This window comes from Nyctereutes procyonoides, unplaced genomic scaffold (assembly GCF_905146905.1).
Source record: "Nyctereutes procyonoides isolate TBG_1078 unplaced genomic scaffold, NYPRO_anot_genome, whole genome shotgun sequence".
NCBI classification, from domain to species: Eukaryota; Metazoa; Chordata; class Mammalia; order Carnivora; family Canidae; genus Nyctereutes; species Nyctereutes procyonoides.
In genome coordinates, this window is record NW_026575142.1 from 15094268 (window position 1) to 15120303 (window position 26036).

Sequence of the window (26036 nt, forward strand, 5' to 3'; positions counted from 1 at the left end):
AATAAATTTTCCTGGCCAAACAGAAAAAACATTCCTTATGCACTGACTGCTAAAAGGAAAATTATGAGATCACAATCCAAAATAACAGCAACTCTAAAATCTATAACTCATTTAGTGGTAAGCTTTGACATGATCAGAGGTAAAGCTATTTATAATCATTATTTATTTTACTTAGTTTGAATATTCTTATCTTCTGCTGCCAAAATATTAATGCCCAGGATGTGGCTGGAGTGTTTACTTACAGCACATATACTTTACTAGTAACTTCTCAAAAATCTAACAAATTCTGAATTCAAATACATATGTGGCTTCAAAGGTTTTAGATAAGAAACTGTGGACCTGTATTACATATATTATGTAAAACCTCTTTAATGTGTGACATAAATTTATTAGCCTAACTGGAAAAAACAAGAACTATCATATTAACTTTATACTTGAATCATTAACTATCTGATAAGATTTTAAAAATTAGTTCCCAATGTAAAAATGGTAACTCCTTCTGGTTTAAGAATCAAGACTCCTCGGGCACCCGGGTGGCTCAGTGGGTTAAGTGGCCGAATCTTGATTTCAGCTCAGATTATGATCTCAAGGTCCTGGGATCAGGCTCTAAGTTGGGCTCTGCACTCAGCGGGGAAACTGCTTGAGGATGTTCTCTCTCCCTTGCCCTCTGCCCCTGCTCTTGTTCGTGCTCTCTCTCAAATAAATCTTTAAAAAGAAAAAGAATCAAAAGACTCGACATTCAATATAATGTCCATGTATACATCTCTCTATTTCAGACAGATTAAAGGCTGTTTACGAAATCAACACACTAGAGCCCGTAAGTCATAAAAGCAAAAGTTTAAGATTAGGTCTGGAGTTATTCATTAATATGGATAACATAACAATGACAGCATATCAGAATATCACGTGCTCTACAGAACATAATTCACATGGTTTCATTTACTGTGTGATATATTCTTTTAGAGGATTATGCTTGGTGACAGAGAAACAGAACATTCCTAAGCTTTCCGGATTCTAAAGCATCACATATCAATGACAAAATGAAGATTAAAAACTTAAGTTTATGTCAACAAAATTAAAAACCATACATATGGTTTATACTTTCATTAACTTCTAAAAGAAAAGGTTTTAAAACTCTAAGAACAAACACATTAATACAGAAATCTTAAAGTGTTAGTATTATGTTTCCCTACAAAATAGGCCAAAAAACAAAAAAGAAAGGAAGAGGAAAAAAAAAAAAGAATTCATTTACTCAAAATGGGAATTTAATAACCATCATATTTAGGATAAATATTCACCTTCTTTGGGTTGAGCCATAACTGGAGTCTGAGTTTCCTTTGTATATGTGACGATTTCTCGAGGAGGAAAATCAACTTGTGTAATTTTAGCCATTCCAAGTTTAATAGGTCCTCGTCTAGAAAAAGTGAAGATAAATGTTTTTAAATACAACAAATGAAACATTTTAACTACATCAAACCATGTTATTTTGGAAAATTAAGAACTAAACATTGCACATCCAAACTGTAATTTAAATCCTTGTTTTATTCAAGAAATTTTAGATGAACAATGAATTGGCTTCATTCTAACAAAAGAATTTAAAGATAGCAAAGACAAAAGGTATTTCTGAATCATTCAAGATGTTTGTTTTTCACTTTAAAAAAGCAAATAATTTCGTTTCTTAGAGCAAATGTGTGGGTAATAATAGAGTTAGAGGACAGGAATTTCAGAGTGGACTAAATATGGTTGGTTATGAGTACTGTTCTTAGTAGGGATATGATTCCAGACTTTTTTGAAGAGTCAGATATATGGATCTCACTCAGACCGCATTTAGTTTCCTTCACCATTAGGAGGCTTTAGGTTTAAGAACGAAAAATAAGTTTCTGTTGAAAATCTTTCTCTACTTATACTTTGCAGAAATTGAGAATCATATAACTTAAATCTTAAAATGAAATATTTAAACTTTTAAATCTCTAATCTCTGCATAGTCAGGACTGTCCTTGATTCATATACGGACAAACTACAATGCAAATATTCTACACCTGAATTAAAGCAACAGGTATCTTGAATACCCTTCTGTTCTAAAGTCACTTCTGTTTTAAATAGGCAGAATTCATTCTTTTTTTGACAAACAGAAGACAACTGTAGCTGAGGAAAATGTATGAAAAGAAAAATCTCTTTTATTAGGTATACGGAAGATTTTTTCTTGATTTATCAGATGTCTAAATATTTAATCAAATAATATAGTATGCTTACAAACTCCCAAAGAGGCTCTCTATTATAAGACTGACTTAAAAGGATATCTAATAAAAGCACTGCTGTAACTTCCGAAAACCAAGCAGGATATCTGAAATATGTATGAATATGTAATAGTTAACTGTTTTCTAATAAAACATTTTCAAAATCCTATACAAAAAAGTATAATAAAATTAGTAATTAAATAGATTAATTTTATCTAGGGTCCCAGAAGTGGGCCATAACAATTTCTTTTAATGTGTTTTCCACTTTAGGAATATCTTAGTTTTAAAAGGGGGAAAAAAGTACGAAATCAAAGAATTAAATGGGAAAACTTAAGCAGACTTGAAGTAATCTTGTGTTCTAAGAATAAAATTTGAAATAAGAAATACTATATTCTGAGTTTTAAGATATAAACTACTTGAAAAGTAAATCACTCACATATCTGGGGAAAAAAATGGCCAAGTCAAGAACATAAGGAACAAGTTACTAACTTGACTGCATACAGGTTCTAATTAGACAAAAAAAAAAAAAAAATCACAATATTAGAACGAACAAACAAAATACTCTAAGATTTAGGGGTAGAAGGGTAGGGTGGTAATACCTCACTTATCCAAAAGCCACTTTTTCTGAGAATAAGGAAGCAACTAAGGGTGGAGAGAGTCTCAGGGCAGTCAACAGAGAAGCTTCCAGTTAATGTACAAGAAGCTCATATACTTTTCTTACATGCCCTAATTGAAGACTTATTTACTCTTACTTTAGATTAATTCCAAAAGGTGTTGGTCACGTGTTTTAGAAGGTACAAATTAACAATGGAAAAGAGCTATTAAGTAAAAAGCACAAGGGCAGCAACAAACATATATAATTTGCATTGGAGACTAGAATAAATAAATGAATTAATGAATAAATCAATGGCAATCTGGGGCCACAGTATAAATGACCAACAGCTCTGTTCCTCTTAAAACCTCAGAAATCATCAGGAAATAAATTAATATTCATATCAAGTAACTCAGAAAAGGTTCAGTTACATGTAGAATACATATCAGAAAAAGTCTGGGAAGTTTGTAACAGCTTAGAAAAGTTTACAGAGATAATCAAAGGACTTTGGACATTTAAATGGGTAGACTTAGGTACTTAGAAAATCAGATACATAAAATATTTCTTTCACTAATGATAGAGGATAAATGAGGTGTCACAGTAAAATATTAATTCTTTTCCTAACTGTATAGTTGTACATTAGAAATTTAAGTAATATTAGGACAGTTTCACAAAGAAACAAATTAATTATAAAAGAGGGAAGGTAAAAAATCTATTCAATACCCCAAATCGGAATCTGAGTGAAGCTGAAGAACTGATGGATCTGTATCCCAATGCAGCGTCCTAAATGGTTGTAGGACAACCATGAAGCGTTAGCAAAAAAGGCCATAAGTTAGTCAAGCAAATACATTCTATGAATAGGTAAAGCTAAAATACTGTTCACAATTAAAAACCACATGTTCTGGTTAGTATGAAAAAAAAATACCAGGTATCACTCAATGCTCTAGTGCACGCCATAAGCACAATGTGGTTAAAGATGCAAACATATAACCCGGAATAGTTAAAAGACAGTATTTTCAGATTACAGGAAGCTAATATTGCCTAATAATGGACAAGAACAGCCAAAGCATCCAACAACATGAATAATACATGATTTTTGGAAAACAAGCTAGGCTATAAAAATAACTAAAATTTTAATTTTCTTAATTAAAAAAACATTAGTAGAAACATCTTAGTTAACATATTGTAATCTTGCCCAAAGCATTAAATGTGTGCAGGAAATTGTCATATTGGTAAAGGAAATGAATCAACACATAAGCCTTTAGGTAAGAAAACCAAAGACTATTCCACTGGGATACAAAAAAGCTAAAGTTTCCAAAATGTGACCCCTATGTAATTTATGGGTTAAGCACTGCCGTGGGCTTACATGTCATCTGCTTTAGAAAACAACTAAAGATTTCTGTCTCTAGGAAAAAATAAATTTTTCCAGGAAAAATATTTTGTGTTCCAAGGACTTACCTAATTAACTAAACTTCTAGAGAGTATCAATTCTAAATAAATATTTGGTTGTGTTTTAGCCTTGCCTACAGGTAAGTAACTTATATGGGATCTTTTCCACATAAACTAAATCTTGTATTACTAGAACAAAAGGTACTTTATCACACTGGCGTTCACACAAGTTAGTAGAATATAAGATAATTACGTACAGTACTGTATGATGCTCATAGTCCCTATTAAAAAGTTAAGCACAATATATTCAGTACTACCTTTTTGTCTAATATATACTTATATAAGTTATATAACTAAAACAGCTACAACATTTAAATACAATAAAGATTTCTATATTTTACTTGCCTAAACAATTTATCAATGAAAACAGATGAAACTGAACTAGAGGGGGATCCCTGGGTGGCTCAGCGGTTTAGCGCCTGCCTTTGGCCCAGGGCGCAATCCTGGAGTCCCGGGATCGAGTCCCATGTCAGGCTCCCGGCATGGAGCCTGCTTCTCCCTCCTCCTGTGTCTCTGCCACTCTCTCTCTCTCTCTCTGTATATCACAAATAAATAAATCTTAAAAAAAAAAATTGAACTAGAGAAATTCTTTATATTAAAAATATAAAGATTCTGGGATTTAAACAGGATTGTGTGTATGCAAAGAAAAGGTCACTCTGAAGATCTACTAAGCAATGAATAGCAACAAATAGGCTTTGTTAAATCAGAAAGGATTCTACTAGGTGCTCTCCAAGGGATGTTCTGTCCCCAGACTTTACATTATATGAGAGGTATAGCTGCTATTAGTGACCTAAAGCTCCTTGTTGAGGATGTCATTTAAGTCTAAAATTAAATAAAACTTTATCTAAAAATATAGCCAGTATCAAAAATACACTGCACAACATACAGTATTATGTTTATTAAAGGCATCAGCAGACATATAAAGTAAAATTCCAATATAATCCAAAAGCCTGAAAGATAAAATGATCAAGAATGGAAAAAGGAACAAGGATCAAGAAATATGGATTATCAAATTGAGTAACTGTTAGCTACGTTTTAGAGATAACAGAAGTGACTGAGAAAGAGAACTAGAAACAATGAAATTCAACTCCGAATTTGCAGAGTTAGAGATATCACTTTTCATGGCCTTTTATATTTATTCATAAATTACAACCAGGCCCAATAGAAATTTTTGGCATTTGGAAATAATGATTCAGGTATGTCTTGATACCACATTTGGTAATGTTTAATATATTTTTTCCTTCTTCTTGAGTGTACTAATCTTGGACTGTCTTGCCCAGTTAACAGAGTTGAGTGTATAGGTTCATACATTTCACACATCTTCATGTGTTTTCCTGTGATATTTCTTCTTATTCTCTTCATTCTTTCATTACCAACACGCCTGCTCAATTCAAGTTCATTCTGTCTCATTCTCAGATCTTAGCATTCTTTTAAAAAGCCATATATTTAGAAATGCTATTCATTAATTAACAATGCTATTCACCAATTAACAAGATTAATTATCTCCCTACTATGGAATCTGGAGATGATGTAGTAGAAGTCATAGTTTTTACTCTTGCATGTATACATACATAAAAAAGAACATACACAGCCTTCTTAAAAGTTAATAATTAAAACTGAATCTTTGCTCTCAAAGGAGACAATATATGTACTAAGATTAAAAAGACACAAGTTAAAAAAAGACAAGGTTATCTCATTCAAAAAGAGGATTTTTTTTGTTCTCCTGTTAAACTGAAAAGTAACTAAATCTTATATTCATTCTCTAATAAGAACAAATACCCCGAAAGATATTTAAATACTTATTTTCTTGTTTTAAAACTTATTAAAAATCTATACTTTAAACTTAAACACAAGTTAGCACTGTATGCTTCGAACTTTTCAGTGCAGTGAATAATATCTTTTTTTTAAAGATTTTTTTAATAATTTTTGTTTATTTATTATAGTCACAGAGAGAGAGAGAGAGAGAGGCAGAGACATAGGCAGAGGGAGAAGCAGGCTTCATGCACCGGGAGCCCAATGTGGGATTCGATCCCGGGTCTCCAGGATCGCACCCTGGGCCAAAGGCAGGTGCCAAACCGCTGCGCCACCCAGGGATCCCGTGAATAATATCTTTAAGGTTTAATCATTAGAATGTAAGTTCTAGGAAGGCAAGGACCAGAATATCCTGTTTTCTGTAATAATCTATCTAGTGTTTAACATTATATTGGCAATTTGATGAATATGTATCCTATCTACAAATAAATATTTTTCTTAACAGTATTTACTCCCTGTACCAATTCACAATATTCCAATGGGTCTCTAATAAACTCTGGGTTTCGCAGTCAAACTCAGAACAATATATTCTAATTCATATGTATTTTTTTTAACATTTTATTTATTTATTCATGAGAGACACAGAGAGAGAGGCAGAGATATAGGCAGAGGGAGAAGCACACTCCCCTCAGGGAGCCTGATGCGGGACTCCATCCCAGAACCCCAGAATCATAACCTGAGCGGAAGGCAGAAACTCAACCACTGAGCCACACAGCTGCCCCTCTAATTCATGTTAATTTCAAAAACTGAGGAGACGGGAGCACCTTGGTGGCTCAGCTGGTTGGGCATCCAATTCTGGGTTTTGGCTCAGGTCATGATATCAGGGGTCATGGGATCGAGCCTGGAGTTAGACTCTGTGCTCACTGGGGAGTCTGCTTTAGACTGACCAGCCCCTCACTTGCCCTCCCTCTTTCTCTTTCTCTCTCTCTCTCCCCCAAATAAATCAATAAATTAAAAAAAAAAGAATAAAACCAAGTAGATGTTACAAAGTAGTTTTAAAAGCAAATTTGCTGGGATCCCTGGATGACGCAGTGGTTTAGCGCCTGCCTTTGGCCCAGGGCGCGATCCTGGAGACCCGGGATTGAATCCCACGTTGGGCTCCCGGTGCATGGAGCCTGCTTCTCCCTCTGCCTATGTCTCTGCCTCTCTCTCTCTCTCTCTGTGTGACTATCATAAATAAATAAAAATTAAAAAAAAAAAGAATCGGCTTTATAAAAATAAAAAAGACTTCTATTAAAAAAAAAGCAAACTTGCTGATGTGGCATTTAAAATAATCTTTCTAAAAAAATAAAATAATCTTTCTACTATTCATTTTTTTTTTTAAGATTTTATCTATTTATTCATAGAGACAGAGAGAGAGAGGCAGAGACACAGGCAGAGGGAGAAGCAGGCCTCATACAGAGAGCCTGACGCGGGACTCGATCCAGGGTCTCCAGGATCACGCCCTGGGCTGCAGGCAGCGCTAAACTGCTGCGCCACCGGGGCTGCCCTCTTTCTACTATTCAAAATCAAAAACACAGAATTCAAAATGAACATGGTAAATTATCTACATAAAAATAGTTTATAATACAAATAAATTTAATAAATACAATAAGTCTTTGGGTAAATATTTGTACTAAAGTAATGTTGCAGAAGAGAAAAAAATCTTTCTCCTGAAAATACTATTTGCTTATCCGCAAAGGAATATTAACATATTTGTACGAAAAGTATGAAGTATGAGACAAACTTAGTCGTAAAAATAAGTTTAGACTAAATAAATTTAGCCTTTAGTCTATAATATATAGTATTTTATAAGGTACTATTATTTTTTTTTAAGTTTTGATTTTTCTTAAATGATGGTTTTATTATTTACCTCCATAACAGTGTAGCTTACATTTGCAATTTTGGTTCTATTTACGAAACAGTTTTGGAAAACACATCTCAAATCCAAACTGGTGAAACTTTTTTGTCTTCTAATTGTTAATGATAACCTGATTATTCGCAAATCGATTAAAATACTGAGTTTATTATCTAGCTCCTTTGTTTCTTTTTTCTTGTCTTTTCAATACTCATTACTTATTTATAACTTCAGTCAGAGGGACTCAGGCACAAAGATGAAACTTAATAAGAAACTTTATTTCCTATTAAAAGGTGTGTTAAAAGATTTTTCACAGGAGGACATTTAACTTCCTGCCCTAAATGAGGATTCTGAATAAAGTTTTTAACTATGTTTTTAAATCTCATTTCAGCTGTCACAGGGAGTCAAAAAGTATGATGCTGTTTTTAAAAGACTTGCTATTAGCGTGCATGTGTGTGCATATGTGTGCATATGTCAAAAAGGAGTAAGTAAAAATACTTTCCCCAATACAGTCTTTGGAGAGAGGTTGAAATCTTACTGAACTTTTGGAAAGCAAGGCTCAACAAGTGTGCAGTATCCTAAAACAAATATGAAATATAGTTTTATAAGGAAGACGTGAGTACAGGAAAACTTGGCAGAAAACATTTTTTTAAGTGAGTATGTATAACATATAATATTACTGGGGATCCCTGGGTGGCTCAGCGGTTTGGCTCCTGGCTTCGGCCCCGGGCATGATCCTGGAGCCCCGGGATCGAGTCCCATATCGGGCTCCCTGCATGGAGCCTGCTTCTCCCTCTGCCTGTGTCTCATGAATAAATAAATAAAATCTTAAAAAAAAAAAATATATATATATATATATAATATTACATTACTTTCAGGTATATAATGATTTGATATTTGTATATATTGTAAAATGATCACCACAATTCTAGTTAACATGTGTCACAATACATAGTTACAAAAGTATTTTTTCTTGTGATAAGAACATTTAAGATCTACTTTCTCAGGAATCTTCAAATATGCAATATAGTATTAGTATCTGTAGTCACTATGCTGTACATTATATCCTCACAACTTATTTTATAACTAGAAGTTTGTACCTTTTGAAACTCTTCACCCATTTTGACCATTCCCCATCTGTCACCTCTGGCAACCACCAATCTGTTCTCTGTATCTATATGACCTTGGATTTCTTTGATTTTGGGGTTTTTTTTAGATTCCACACATAAGTGACATAATTCAGTATTTGTCTTTCTCTGACTTATTTCATTTAGCATAATGCCCTCAAGACAGTAAACACTGTTTCCTTAGCAGTTACCTCTATTTGATATTTTAGGCACTACTATTTTCTATCTTAACTAGAATTAATAACTCAATACAACACAATTGAAGGGTTTAAACTGAATTGTTTAGATTTTCAATTACTGAATGGAAAATTAAGCACAAAGAGGTTTTACATTATTTATAAACTATTTTACACTGTATTTATACCATTTATACTACATTTATACTTTTATACTATCATACACTATTTATACACTATTTACATTGTTTATGTTATATATACAAGAGATTTACACAGTAACCTGTGTAGTATGCTTAAATAAAAAAATAAATGAATTAACATCTCTATTTTAATATAAAATAATTAGTATAAAATCAATTAACTATTCAGTCTAAATTAATCAGTTAAAATACTATTAAAAAATTTTCCCTAATTTACAACAAATAATTTCTCTGCCACTTAGATTGCAAAATGTTAGTTTCAACATAGCTATTTAGTCTCTCTAAAGCATCAACAGTATGTGGGCACCAAATGCATTCTATCATTAGACTATTAAAAGAAATTTACTGTACCTAGATCCCACTGCGCCATCTCCAGAGTCTTGGCTTCCAGCTTCACTTGGTGTGCTCACAGATTTGGAGGATGGAGACATAGGAGGAGGGACTAAATAGTGAAATAGACAGGTATCCGCTGTTACTACACGGAGAGGTTGCTCAGCTTATGACGTTTCAAATTTAACATGAAGTAATTAACAAAAAAGAAAAAAATGGCAAACCAAAAAACAAAAATACATGAATGAAAATGAACAGTAGAAAGAAGAGGAGAAAGACAAAGTTAACAACGCATGCTGACGATTCATGCAATTTCTCTGGCAAAATGCATTTGGGTTTTATATTAAAAAAAAAGCAAGATTATGAAAGGATGCATCTTTATCCCAGCCAACACCAAATGTGGGCACTAATTTTCAAAGGAGAGCATTCCTTCCCCCCTTTCTAACTTCTCACTTTTAAGATCACCAGATATTATAAATATTACTTAAAATTGCTGTCAAAATCAAAACTCTGAAATATTCTTCAAAAGTCATTTGGATTAGTTCCTTTGTAATTAGGAACTTATACTCTTTTCAGTAGACTATTAAAAAATCTTCTGAGATTCATTTTAAAATGTTAATTTTCATCTAACAATTTATTTCAGAAATACCTTAAATGATTTCATATTCCCCCCACAAAGAAAAGGGGCCAATTTAAAGAAAATGACTACAGCTAAAGGAATGGCTCCTTTAAAATGTCCATTAGTTCCAGCAATTTGGGTGAAAAATGCAAACAGGCCATAAAACAGCATGCCTTCTAGACATGATGCATAACATAAAGTGATGCATGCAACTTAAACAAGGCAAGACTTATGATAACTTCCTTACCCCAGTATTCAGAAAAAACTGAAGTGTACAGACAAAGATACAGACACCCAAAATATTCTTAATCCCTTCTTATAGAAAAATATACATTTTTCATAGTATATAAAACAAACAGCAAATGCTTTCCCCTAAATCATCACTCTTAACATTATATATCAACACTTAAACGTGCACATTTCATGCTATTACATTTGTAAAACATTTTGATTACCATTGCAGGAAGTATAGGAGGATCATCACTGCCATCTTCTGGTTAAATTTTACCATAAATCTCCCCAATCCCAAGTATCTTTTTAAAATAATTTTTCAGTATATAATATTAAGTGACTGACACATTGTATGTTGAGTTGCAAGCCCTCCTTTTAATAGTCTACTGAAAATATAAGTTCCTAATTACAAAGGAACTAACCTAAAGATGTATTTAATTAAAAATCTGTGTTTTAGAGAGAGTAACATTCATTGAACCCTTAAAAGTATATTTAAATGTTTATACATGATACAAAAGAAGAAGCTGGGTTTGCTAATCTACAAAATGTACAAGTTTAGTATGATGAATTATATCTTTTGCTTTTTTTTTTTTTTTTGGTAATATAACCTCTACACTCAATGTGAGATGTGAACTCATGACCCTGAGGATCAAGAGTCACATGTTCTACTGACGGAGCTAGCCAGGTACCCCAATGATGAATTACATCTTAAACACAGGTAGAAAACTAATCATCTTTATTTTTTGAATGGCAAATTCCATTGGTAACCAATAGTAAGATTAGAAGAAAAAAATCACAGCTAGAATGTTTCCTGAGATACTGTGATTAATTCTTGAAATCCAAAGGACTATAAAAAAATAATTAAATGTTTCTAATTGTGTGACTAAATTTCTTAGAAACAACTATAAAACCACATCACCTTCATACGGTTCACAAGTGGATGGCACTGTGCTAGATGCTGAGTATAACACCTAAAGTGGCTAAATATGATTTCTATCTAAAAATATGGGGACGCCTGGGTGGCTCAGCAGTTGGGCATCTGCCTTCAGCTCAGGGTGTGATCCTGGAGCCCCAGGATCAAGTCCCACATCGGGCTCCCCACATGGAGCCTGCTTCTCCTCCCTCTGCCTGTGTCTCTGCCTCTTTCTCTGTGTCTCTTGTGAATAAATAAAATCAAAAAAAAAAAAAAGATAATAATAAAATAAAACAAAAATAAAAGAACACTGGGGCACCTGGTGGTTCAGTCGGTTAAGCGTCTGCCTTCACCCCAGCTCATGATCCCTGGGTTCTGGGATCAAGTCCCATAGCAGGCTCCCTGACAAACAGGGAGCCTCCCTCTCCCTCTGCTGCTCCCCCTGCTTGTGCTCTCTCACTCTCAATCTCTCTCAAATAAACAAATGGATAAAATATTTAAAAAATTAAAATGACATTAATGCCCCCTAACTTCATTTAGGTTATATTCCTCATCTTTTTGTCTGTTTCTCAATGTGAGGTTTTTCCTTTGTCTAAGTCCCAACCGATACAGAAATAAATAGTATCTCATACCAGTTTGCCTACTTTGCTGAAGGACAAGCATGTGTTTATTATAGTGAAGCATCATAATTTTCTCATATTTAAGATTTTTCTTTTAAAGATTAAAGAAGAAATTTTGTATTCCTTAATGCTTAGGAGAATAATTTTTCTAACTATACATATATATTAAGAAGACTGGAGGAAAACAGTAATATTCCTATTAATCTAATTATTTGTGATAAAGTATAAAATTCTTTTTCAGTTTATTGCATTTTTCCCCTTTCTGATAACTTCAAGTATCATTGACTCAACTCAATAAATTCAACAGTATCTTACTTAGCTAAGACTACATTATAAAAAAAAGTTACCTCAAATTCTTTATGGAAACAAGTTAAACAGTAATTATACATACATAAACATATTAACCTAGCCAATAAGTGTGTCAAAATAAAAGTTCCCAAGATAAATATAAGTTACAGGAGCAAGGCTACCAAATTATTATAGTTTATTAGCCAGAAGCAAAATTAATTGCCATGACATCAAATTTGTAATTCAATAAAAATCTCCATCCCAGAGCTATACCATCATTTCTCACAAAAGGTAGTTTTCAAGCCAGCTTATAGAAAGGACTCATTTAACACTCAAAATTATCTGGTTCACCCATTTCATCTTGCAATAATAAATAATGTATACTACAGAAGAGGCAAACCTAGAAAAAGAAAATTATCATTATTGAAAAAAGAGTATTAACAGAAAAAAAAGGGAATGGCAGTGTTGTTTGGTCACTACCATATTTCAAAATAATTAGTCTAGAAAGATCAAAGACTACAGTAATTGCACAATAAGGCAATGCCACCATACTCTCAGATTCAACAACCTCTAAGAGCAAAGAGCATGCATTCATGGAGGTTAAAAAAAAATTCTGAACTCATAGCACTTCAAATCTCAAAAAAAGACAACTTTAGAATTCATTTGTAAAGATGATTTAAGAGTCCAATCAGATATAAAAATAACAAAGCCATTACTAATTGGCTTTTGCCAAGTATCTGAGATACAATCTGCTTAGTAAGAACAGTGATTCAGTCTCATTACTTTCACTCCAATTATCTCTCTTATATATTTATATATAAGAGATATATTTATATATAAGAGAGAGAGAATAGCCTAAGACAAGGCTTTAAAAAGGCACAAAAGATTTAACATTAACATAGGTGAATATCTGAACAAATTTAAGTTTCTTAGAAGTTCATGAAGAACAAAGATACTTATTTCCTTCTTTGAGAACCAGAGGAGAAATACAGAATAAACTGAAAAACAAATCTACATCATGGGATTCACTGATCACATAAGTAATATTGAAAAGACTGACTCTTTAATTATCTAGAACAAAAACTCAATCAAAAAGGCCTTTCCTACCAGTTTAGATTTTGGCCTTCCAAGGATATAAAACCAATACTGTTGCCTCTTGGCCTGCGAGGAAACATCTAGAATATTTTTAAACCAGAAATTACCTAGGAATGCACCCAGATTTATGTTTAGAATTAAGTTTGAGTTAACCACTCAGAACCACACAAACATCTCAGAGATGAAAGATGAGGCACAGCCCAATTATTTATCAGGTAGAAGAAAGCCTCTGGCAAGAAGGGGCTTTTGCTAGGAAGAAGAACCTAGAAAGGTGAACAGTCAAGGAATGTGAATAGAGGGAGTAGGAGCTGGTAGATACAGTAAAATGGAAGGAGTGAGCTTCTGAGATAACCTGAAGTTGTAAGCCCTCCTCTAGCTAATCTATGATACTGAATACTCACACATAGCCCTCACTACAATAATGCCCCCTTGTGGATACTCTTAGCCTGGAACAATAACATTTGAAAAACTTATTTTCGTAACTTCCTTTTTTTGTCCTGATAGATAATGCTTTAAACCTTAACTCTCTTAAATATTAATTTTCCCCTTTCTATGGCCTCTTCTCCTGGTAACGAAATTTAAATATTCTCAGTAGTCTCTTCTAAGTGTTTCATTTCTCTCATTGTCTTTAATGTAATTCAGAACATCAGATAACTTTTTTAAAAGAAATTAATAAATAATAAAATTCTGTGGGGATCCCCGGGTGGCTCAGCAGTTTAGCACCCGTCTTCGGCCCAGGGCGTGATCCTGGAGACCCGGGATCGAGTCCCACATCGGGCTCCCTGCAGGAAGTCTGCTTCTCCCTCTGCCTAAGTCTCTCTCTCTCTCTCTCTCTCTGTCTCTCTCTCTCTGTGTGTCTCTCATGAATAAATAAATAAAATATTTTTAAAAAGAATAAAATTCTGTGGTATTAAAATACTATAGTGAATAATTTGTTAAAATTAGGCTAAACATGAAGAAATGACTTGGTACATGGGAACCATTCATTCCATCTGATCAATTTACCAATTACAAGATAAATAAGTACTAGAGATAAAGCATACAATATGATGACTATAGTTAATACCGTTATATGGTATATAGGAAAAGTGTTTAAAAAAGTAGATTCTAGGGATCCCTGGGTCGCTCAGGGTTTAGCGCCTGCCTTCGGCCCAGGACATGATCCTGGAGTCCTGGGATCGAGTCCCGCATCGGGCTCCCTGCATGGAGCCTGCTTCTCCCTCTGCCTATGTTTCTGCCTCTCTCTCATTGTGTCTCTCATAAATAAATTTAAAAAAATCTTAAAAAAAAATAGATTCCAAAAGTTGTCATCAGAAGAAATTTCTTTTCTTCTTAGTATATCTGGATGAGATGACAGATGTTAACTAAACCTACTGTTAAATTATTTTACAATATATGTGAATCAAACCATCATACAATATACCTTAAACTTATATAGTGATATATATCAATTATTTCTCATAAAAATGGGAAAAAATGAGATTTTTTTTTAAATGAGATTTAAGATATTCAAAAGGCGTGCAAGGGAAATAAATGAAGCAATAATTATTTTTGACTGGCAAAGTTTTTTTGTTTCTTCCTAATAAAGAAAATCCAGATAATAAATTGTCACACTAATCAATGTTTTGTGCCTTGCTGATACAGACTCGGCTGCAGAATAATTGACAGTGTCTGTTTTCATCTCTTTACAAGACCATCAAAACAGTAGTTATACATCAAAAGAGAATGACTTTATTTTTTTCAATCATCAGTGCTTAACAACTCTATATTGGATACAATATGTCTTGAAAACAGTTGTACCTAAAATTAACTTTCTTAAAACTGGCCACTTAGATTTAGCTTTTTTTAAAAAAAAATAAAAAATTAAAAAAAAAAGCCATGCTTCTTTTATGAAATATTCAAATTTCAATTTCCACTATGCTTTTTTCTGAAATTTAAACAATCAGGTTTTGATTTTGCTTTTAAAGCAGATGGCTTTTATTTGGCCTTACAAGGTAGAAAGACATATGGCCTAATAATAATTGAACAAACATTTAAGTGTCTAGCCTGTGCTGGACACCAGGGATAAAAATATTATTTTCTCTGCTTTCAAGGGTCTCTCATAAAACAGTCAACTCACCAAATAAATAGGAATCTACCAATGAGAAGCTAAAAGACACTTTATTAGCTCTATCTTTTTTTAAAAAACAAATTCTTTTCAGAATAAAAAAAAAGAAAAAAGTCTATTTTAGGAAGAGATTGGTATTTTTAATAAATCCTCTTGAATATTCTGGCAGTATTTTTACCCTTCTATAATTAAAACATATTTACTAAATACATTCTGTAGTGAAAAGAAAAACAAGTATCCATGCTGGGTCATGATATATAATGTATTTTTTATTTTGGGCTACTGTCAAGTAAGTTTGGTAGACACTGCCTTCATCTGTATCCTGTATTCTTCCGGTATAATTTTAAATAAATACTGGAAAGATTTTTAAGGAATCTGTCAGAGAACAGAAGAAGAAAAACCACACAACTCATTTAATGTGGCTACTATGACCAGATACCATTATATCTATTATAATGGCCAGACAAGATATAATAAAAGGAAAAAAATTACGGGTATGATTCTCTTAAGAGTATAGATGAAGAACTCCCAAATAAAATACTTGCAAATGAATTCAGCAACACATAAGAAAAGAATTATCTCATAACTAAGTTGTTTATTCCAGAATGTAAGCATGCTTCTCCATAAGAAAAGCTATCATTGTAAATCATCAAATTAATCTATTACAAGAGAAAAAAGCATATGATCATCTCAAAATATCACAAGATCTATGAATTTACTGCAAATACTCTGGCAGTTTTAAAGCATGCCCAAATACTTTGTGAATTCCAGTCAACAGAATGTAGTGGAATTGATGACTTCCAAGAGTAAGTCATAAAAATAATAGCTTTTTTCTTGGCTGTCTTTATCTTTGGATCGCACCACTCTGGAGAACCTAACATTCTGCAAGCATACTCCAGCAGTTCTGTGGAGTGGCCCATGTAGATAGGAACTCAGGCCTCTCACTAACAACAGTCAGCACCAACTTACCAGCCATGTGAGTAAGGCACCTTAAAAGCAAATCTTAGCACAAGGCAAGCTTTGAGATAACTGCAGCTCTGATTGACATCTTGACTTCAATGCTATGACATACCCTGAGCCAGAACCACTCAGCTAAGTCACTACCAAATTCCTAATAGAAACTGAGAGATAATAAATGTTTATTATGATTTTAAAAAATTCAAACTGATACAAAAAGAAAAGGAAAACTTGAAGAGACTATAACCTTACAAAGAGATCTGAAATGGCTAATAACCTCTGCTCTCAACTAACCCCTGGGGAAAAAAAATGTAATACCCAGGCAGTTTTACAATTGAATTCTACCAAGTTTTATAGAATAGGTAACATCTATCCTTTATACAAACTGTGCTACAAAATAGCAAAAGGTAAAGCTGTCCAATTTATTTTAAAATCACAACCATTGGGGCACCTGGGTGGCTCAGCGGTTGAGTGTCTGCCTTCGGCTAAGGTCATGATCCGAGGGTCCTGGGATCGAGTCCAACATCAGGCTCCCTATGGGGAGCCTGCTTCTCCCTCTGCCTATGTCTGCCTTTCTTTGTCTCTCATGAATAAATAAATAAAATCTTCTAAAAAAATAAATAAAATCATAACTACTAAGGCATGGACACTACAAGAAAGATAAATTCACTTAGAAATATATATATAAAAATTGTAAATAAAGTATTAGCTAATCTATTTAAAAAATACACCCCAAATCTCTGCCACCCCTAGAGGTGATTAGTAATTAAATTGAAAAAAAATCAAGCATGTCTTCTGTTTTTCTAACAGGAAATTCATTTACAGTAACCAAATAAATCTAATTACTGAGGGAAAATTCTCCATTACAGAAGAATTTCAGACAATAAGTACAGATGGAATGATGGAATTATAAAAACAATTCTGCAACTCCTAATTTAATATCTGATTTAGATAAGAATTACCAAGTAGTATTAAAATCATTTGGTAAAAAGTTGATGAAGAGGTGAATATTCACATGGTGCCAAAGTACCACCTCTAGATACTACCTGATAATCATAAGGAAAATAAAAATATAACTATGATGGAGAGACCTTGCAGTCACAATTGTAACCTAGTAATCAATCTTAGCATCACCAATAGCCCAACAACCAGGCATATGGGCTACTGATGTGATATAACAAGAAGTACAAAGAATCATTTATGAGATACTCTTGCCAAAGATGTTCAACCTGAACCAAACAAGTTTTTTAAGTCTAATTTCCAGTTGAGAAGAAATACAAAAGATAGAAGAACAAAAGCTAAATATGAGAAAACCATCATATAAACCCAGAAGGTGGGACATTCTAAGAGACCAGCCCGCTCTCTTCAAAAACTTGATGCCATAGGGCAAAAAGTAGTGGGTGGAAAATCTTCTATATCTAAAAAAACTAAAAACATATCACTAATGTAGCATATGGTGCAGCAAGATTTGGGTGAGGGGAAAGTTTAATTTTTTATAGAGGAAGAAAAATTTATAAAGCTAGGGCTATTTTGAAAAAGAAGAAAAAAGAGGGGTGATTTCCTATATCAGAAATTAGGACAGAATACAAAGCCATAGTGATTAAAACCATGGGTTAATAGTATAGAACCAGACAAATTGGATCAACAGTAAGAATACAGAGCCCAGAACTGTCATGAATATATGGGAACTGATTGTATGACAAAGTTGGCATCAGATAGATATCAGTGAGAGAAAAGATGAACTATTTAATAAATAGTACTGAGAAAATTAACTAACTATATGGAGAAAACTAGATTGGATCCCTAACTCACACTATATTCAAAAATATAACCCAAACATCTAAAGGTGAAGGCTAAAACTATAAAGCCTAATAGAAAAAAACGTAGGGAGCAGCCTGGGTGGCTCAGCGGTTTAGTGCTGCCTTCAGCACAGGGTATGATCCTGGAGACCTGGGATCAAGTCCCACGTCGGGCTGCCTGTGTGGAGCTTGCTTCTCCTTCTGCCTGTGTCTCTGCCTCTCTCTCTCTCTCTCTCTCTGTCTCTCATGAATAAATAAATAAAATCTTAAAAAAAAAAAAAGAAAAAATGTAGGAAAATATATATTGTGTCCTCAAAGAAAGGATTTCTTAAAAAAAAAAAAAGACCAAAAAGTACCAAAAAGGGTTATAATTGGCAGCTCTATTATAAAAATGAAGGATTTGAACATATTAAAATGAAGGATTAGTTTCAATGAAAGAAACTATAAACAGAGTTAACAGGTAATAGACTGAGAGAAGGCTTTTTTTTTTTTTTTAGAAAGACTAAAACAAAGAAGTCCTCTCCTAAAATATACAAGGAACTCCTACAGCAAGAAGATAAAGAACTCCAATAGTAAATAGGTTACAGATATGAATATGCAATTCATAGAAGACAAAAAATAGATATTTGAGAAACCATCAACCTCAGTATAAAAAGATAAATTCATATTAAAACATTTTGATATACTACTTTATATCCATCAAATTGGCAAAAACTGGAAAGTTGAATAAAATCAGGTGATGATGTAGATATGATAAAATAGTCACTTTCTCATTCACTGGCATTAGGAGGGTAAACCAGTAGTCATTCTTGAGAGTGGTACGTAGAATCTAATAAATGTAAGTAAGCTTAAACACAATAACACAGCAAGTCAATTCTTATGCATACACCCCAGAGAAACTTTTCCACAGTTCTCAATGGGAAAGTATATATTCTTTATAGTATTGACTGTAATAGCAAAGCAAAGAGATAGAAGCAATCTAAGTACATATTACTTGGGGAACATATAAGTAAAATACAATGGAATATTATGCAGTCAAAAATTAATAACTAGATCTGTACTTAGCAACATGGGTAGGTCTCAAATACTGCTTGACAAAAAGGTACAAACAAAATGATACAAGGCCATTTATGTATATTAAACATACAAACACACACATATGAAACTTTGAAATGTGTAAACACATGTAGGATAGATCAAAAGTTAAAAATGCAAGAATGGGTACTTAATGCAGACCGGGAAGGGAAATGAAATTGGAGATGGGGAAAGAGGGAGAAACACACACGCCACCCCCCTTGAAGAATGGTCTTTCAAGACTTGATAATGGAGGAGGGCCATGAACTGAGAAATATAAGCAAGTGAATTCAGTGAAACTGAAGTCCTAAAAACAGAAAAGAAAAAAAATTTCTGCAGGAGAAAAAGAAAGCCAATGACAGAAAAACTGATCAAAGACTATCAAACTAACAAGGAACTTGGTTTAGTTACTATTTTAACAATGCTGGTTCTGATTGATTTACTTTTAAAATTGCAATATACAATGTAAACTTATTAAATACATATAAATTAATATATTTCAATCTTCAAATTCTGCCATTAAGAAAAAAGCAAATGACCTGAAAGCTTTTTCATCTTGAAACCTAGAAATATCAGCTCTAGAAATAGTTGTGTTGTAGTTTCACAACAGGCAAATAGCAGTTACTATTTCTGGTATTTATCCCCTTAACTAGATGGAATTAGCCCACAAATGAACCCTAAATGACAAAGGCCATCTCAAACTAAAATACTGTGTAACAGCGTCCAGATCAGAATTATTTTAAGGAAGTACCTAATGCTTTCTGACATGCAATTAGATTGTTTTCAGTATCTCTACTATTTCAGCTTTATGGTTTAGTACCGTTATCATAATGAATAGCTAAAAAAAAGAGCAAGTCAAATTGCTGCCAAAATAAGCTACCAATACTATTTCCCTTATTAGCGATGAAATTAGAAGGCTATCTTTTCCTTCCATTCCTATACCTCTAAATACAAACAAAACTTTTAGAACTTTATTATACCTCTTTTTAACCTACAGAAAAAAATACAGAGTTAAGATAAGGAATCACAGTCATCTTTGAACTAAATACAGTATGGCACAGAAAACCTGTTCAACAAATGTTGAAATAAATTACTGATTTAATAAGAAAAGTCAATTGGTTGTTCAGTGTATGTTAATAAGTACACTTAATCTTGCAACCCTTTTAACAAAATAATCATATATTGGCACATGTGAAAAAATATAATTCTGAATAAATTATAAGATCAATCACTTTTAAGAGACAGAAATAAGAAAAATATGCTGAATATATTAAAGTCAATGCATTCATCTCAGATACACCTGAGCTGAATAGTATCTATTCTTAGGTCTTATAAATGGATATATTCTCATCCTTACCAATGGGGGATTCTGGAGTCAGCCCCATGCTTTGAAGCAATGCTTCTGCTTCTCTTCTTTTTTTTTCAAGATCTGATTCTTCTTGCACAGGAGCGACTGCTTCCTTCTTCTGATCAGTCTAGATTTTTAAAGTTAAAAACTTAAATTTACATAGGGTATGAAACATTTTCGTTTGCAAAAAAAAAAGTGTATTTTAAATAATATACTAATACTGTATACTCTGGGGGATAGACTGAGTTTTGAACGCACATTATATTAAATGAAAACCATTCTCCGTAGAGTTCTAGTACGTAATCTCCAAATGATTCATAATCAAGGAGTTCCCATAAAAGTTTTTACCTAATAGATAAATTCAAAAAGTACAGTCAACTTCTATTTATCTATAGTTTGAAATTGTTATCCACAGTTAGGAATTGTGGAAACCTCCTCTAGTGGCACAAAAGCTTAGATATAAATATCACAACACTGTGGGGAAAAAAAAGATTAAAATATTTAAGAGGTAACAAATTTTAAGTAAATGGACAATGTAATTTGTTGAAAATCATCAGTATGAATACCTCAAACTTCTGTATGAAGTCTTCATTGTATTTATTCAATTTTATGGAGAAGATGTTTGTCAAAAACTCATCTGGAGAAAGGTTTTTATTTTTGTCTTTTTAAACTATAGGTCTTATTTTTATGACACTAAAAACATGGTTGAATTTGGTAAAGTTAAAATTCACTTTTGCATAACACAAAACATTTGTTATCGAAATTATTGTCAGCTGGGCAGCCCGGGTGGCTCAGCGGTTTAGCGCCGACTTCAGCCCAGGGCGTGATCCTGGAGACCCGGGATCGAGTCCCACGTCAGGCTCCCTGCATGGAGCCTACTTCTCCCTTTGCGGTGTCTCTGCCTTTCTCTCTCTGTCTCTCATGAATGAATAAATAAAATCTTTAAAAAAAAAATATTGTCAGCTTTTATTTCGGTCGCTTTTAGCAAAATCTTCCAGGTAAACTATAATAATCTCAAAGCATCCAAAATATCTCAAACGAAATCTAAGCCTTCAAAGGAAGTTTTACATATAGACCTCAGATGCCTATTTTGACCAAACAACTATTACTCATACAATTAATTTGCAGTGAATTTTTTCAATCATTATATTCTATAATACCATTTTAACTTAAAGAGGTCATCAGTAAACTTCATCAAAATAGCCAAACAGGCTATATTATCAAGCTGACACTTTATCTGTATAAATAGCAATGTATTAGTAGACTCACTGTTTAATACTATTAAATCATCTCTTGTGATGTTTCATAACTTTTAAATTAGCTATAAATCATGTAGTAGATACCCCCAGGAGGCTATTTATGCCACTTATAGCCAACTTTAGAAAACAAAAATCAAATACGTTCTCAGCACTGAAGGGTTTAAGGCTATATAGATACTACTTTGGAATGGTTCTGCCTATCGGACTCCTGTTTCTATCAGTTAACTTTCAATCTAAACAGCTAACTTAAACCTCCAATGTGCTTATGATAATGTATCACAGAAAATTCTTCAGTTTACAAGCCTTTACAACATCATAGCAATGCTGCACATAAATCATACTTTCAATTTTTCTGATTTTTCTTTTCCCTTAAGAGATTTCTAGAAGTCTTGGCTATTGGCTATCAAATAGAAAACCTTGGTACCAATGGCACCCTTAGGACAAATTATCTTACACTGACCATTTAAAACATATCTGTGGTAACAGTATACAAATCTGTCCAAATAGTTGGGGAAAATGTACATATCAATGCAGGCATAAATAAAATAGCTCTAGCTCAGGGTCAATGTATATTTGCTGTACATGAAATGGTGATGTGAAAAATCAGAACACACAGGAGATTACTTACTAGAACTCTATTGAGAATGGTCTCTATTTAAGGTTGTATCAAACCTACTACTTGGTGAAAATATTTCCTGATGAAAGAGATAACAAACTCCCTAATCAATTAAATAACCTATTAGGTATTTTCTATTATTTATTCTGAGAAAATGTTAGCAGTACAAACTGGCAAAACATTCAGATAACTAAGTTCAAAATCCAAACTAAGTTATGATATATATGCCACGTTTTCATGAACCATTAAAAGATAGATGTGCCTCACCTTATGTAATACACACATTCCCAGAAGAGAAATTATGTAAATTGGACTTTTATAAATCAAATCCCCAAAATGCAATCAAATCTATATGAAATATTTTTAATCAGTAAAAAAAAATCATATTTTAATTTATCAGTTTTGTCATTTTAACATATCTGGTTTCTTTAAAGGAAAATTCACTTACAGTGCTATATTTGTAGTCACGACTGCTGGATTTTTAACTATTCTGAAAGTATTACAGAAAGGCATAACTATTTGAGATTAAATCCAATTATTTTACATTGTTTACTTAAAAAATAAAACATACTTCCTTTTTCTTCCTTTCTTCTTCTTTTCTCTTCTTTTCCTCTCTGATTTGGGCCAACCGCTGCTTCTTTCGTTCCAACTCTGCCTTTAATTCACTTTTGTCCGACATGTTTGCGACCTTAAAAAACATAATCATTGACAAATTATGTTGGTTAAAGTAGCTCTCTTTTAAAAAGTTAGTCTTCAAGAGGAGAATATTCTCAAGAAGCTATGAAAGTTCACTGCTATGGAAAGACAGCATATAAAGTCTAATTTTTAAATATGGAAGCAGACGGGCACCTGGGTAGCTCAGTAGTTGAGCGTCTGTCTGCCTGCCTTTGGCTCAAGTCATGACCCCGGGTCCTGAGATCGAGTCCACATCAGGCTCCCCTTAGGGAGCCTGCTTCTCCCTTTGCCTGTGTCTCTCCCTCTTTCTCTGTGTCTTTCATGAGTAAACAAGTAAAATCTTTAAAAATAATAATAATAATAAATATGGGGGCAGCCCGGGTGGCTCAGCCGTTTAGCACCGCCTTCAGCCTGGGGCATCATCCTGGAGTCCCCGGATCGAGTCCCGCGTCGGGCTCCCTGCATGGAGCCTGCATCTCCTTCTGCCTGTGTCTCTGCCTCTCTCTGTGTCTCTCATGAATAAATAAATAAAATCTTAAATAAATAAATAAATAAATAAACAAACAAACATATATATTACTGAGACTTGAAGAAAAACATTATAAGGAAATTTATATAAAATGAATATTCAGAATTGAACAAAGTAGCTAGCACACAGTAAGCGCTTTAAAGCTCACATGCCCAAATTTAACACAATGTCTCCGACTATTAAGACAGAGAACAGGGCAGCCCGGGTTGCTCCGCGGCTTGGCGCCGCCTTCAGCCTAGGGCGTAATCCTGGAGACCAGGGATCGAGTCCCACGTCGGGCTCCCTGCATGGAGCCTGCTTCTCCCTCTGCCTGTGTCTCTGCCTCTCTCTCTCTCAAGAACAAATAAATAAAATCTTAAAAAGAGAGAGAGAGAGAGAGAGAACATGGGCTGTCATTAAGGAGCTCTGAGTCTGCAGGACCGAGATCAAATCCACGGCCAGAGCTCTGCACTCATCCCTAGAAATTTGATAAAAGACAATATCCGGCCAGACAAAAATTCCCATAAATTCTAAAACAGACGTGTAATAGTAATATTTGGGGTAAGCAAAAAAACACAAAAATTACCACTAGCTTACTAAATATACTTAAACTAAATACATTTAGTCTAGTCAAAGCCCGACAGCAGCAAAGTCTGACCGGCTCATCCTCCCGGGCCGGAAGCTCCGCGACTGACAAGTTCACTTTCCCGAAGCTACAAGGAGGAGAGCGCCTCTGGAATTTCGGGCTACAGCCTCCACGTCTGGGCGCTTTCCAACATGCGGGGTGCTGTCAACGCCGTGTCGTGATGACTTTTATTTATAAAATGGAGCAAGGCGAGGAGTCACTCTCCCCCCGAGGTCACGGCCAGCAGGGCGCGGCCCAGGGCAGGGCGCCTGGGAGAGGCGGCCTGGGGCGCCGGGCGAGCCCCGGTGGGTCAGGAGAGGCAGCGGAGGGCAGCGGGGCGTCTCGTCTCCCCGGCCTGCCCGAGTCCCCGCGCGGCTCTCCGCGCTGTCCTCCGGGAGCCGGGCCGGGCGGCGCGGGCAGCGGGCACCGCCACCCCGCGCTCGGAGCGCCGACGGCAGACAGCAGGCGGAAGGGCCTCCGGGAAGCACAGCCAACCCACCTGTCAGCTGGCGGGATGGGAAAGATTCCGCCCGCCTGCAACCTCCGCGGAACGTCCGTCTCCCTCACTCCCAACTCCCGAGAGTCGCCGCCACTAGCTCCGCGGCTTCCCGAAGCACACAAAGAGGGATGGGCGGCGGCTACTACGGCGAGAGCTTAGGGACAAACGGCTTCAACCCGAAGGAGGTCGCCCCAGAAAGAAGGGGTGGGGCCCTGCGGCGTGAACGGCAGCCCCGCGGTGACTCACCTGTGAAAAGCAGAAACCAAGAGACAAGACAAAGGACTCAGCCAGCCGAAGGACCCGAAGTGTCTGCAACCTGGCCAAGACTGCAAGAAGACGCCTGAGGTCTACGGGCTGAGTAAGCAACCGCACCGCCCTCGCCTTACAGATGAACTGGATCACAGGGGGAGAACTACAACCCCCAGCGGCAAGGGAAACCTGCGAGCCACGAGCAATGCATTCTGGGAATTGTGGTCAATGGTAGTCGCGAAGCATGCTGGGACATGTAGTGTTTTTCTGAGCTTGCGGTTTCCGACTTCGAGGCCTTCTATCTTCAGTACTCCAAGGAGAAGCTTCCAGCGCTTCCCTTTAACGTACTGTGGTCCGTTGCTCAGTGCTATGTGTTATGTATTTTACATACACATATATATGTCATATATATATGTCATATATATTATGTCATATATATTAATATATGGCATATAAATATATATTAATATATGTATTTTACACGTGGCATTAATAACATGGCATTAATAACACATATATTAATATATATCAATACTATATATTAATAAATGTACTTTACACAATATATGTCATATATGTCATATATAATTGTCATATATATTGATATGTATTAATATGTAATAATTAACATTATTAATACATTAATAATGGCATATGTCATATATATTAATATATGTGTGTGTTATATATGTTATGTGCATGCATGCACATGTGTCATATAATAAGATCTTTAACTCAACATTAGCCAGATCTTATGGATTATTTTCAGGTGGTGAACTTATGTATTACAC

General features: G+C 34.5%; 1 protein-coding gene across 4 annotated transcripts in view; it reads right to left on the reverse strand.

The window, feature by feature from the left end:
- DYNC1I2 (dynein cytoplasmic 1 intermediate chain 2) overlaps positions 1 to 25396 on the reverse strand; it is a 58559-nt gene extending 33163 nt beyond the window's left edge. For 2 of the 4 annotated variants that reach the window (XM_055308384.1, XM_055308382.1), the window contains exons 1-5: positions 24997 to 25151; positions 23261 to 23377; positions 20824 to 20941; positions 9785 to 9875; positions 1299 to 1414 (exon numbers count right to left, since the gene is read on the reverse strand). In XM_055308384.1, coding sequence (XP_055164359.1) covers positions 1299 to 1414; positions 9785 to 9875; positions 20824 to 20941; positions 23261 to 23368 — 433 coding nt within the window. In that variant the 5' untranslated portion in view covers positions 23369 to 23377; positions 24997 to 25151. Of the gene's footprint in view, positions 1 to 1298; positions 1415 to 3552; positions 3613 to 9784; positions 9876 to 20823; positions 20942 to 23260; positions 23378 to 24996; positions 25152 to 25242 lie in introns of those variants that run through there. The other 2 variants (XM_055308385.1, XM_055308383.1) reach the window with 2 other exon arrangements.
- Positions 25397 to 26036: the final 640 nt, after the last annotated feature.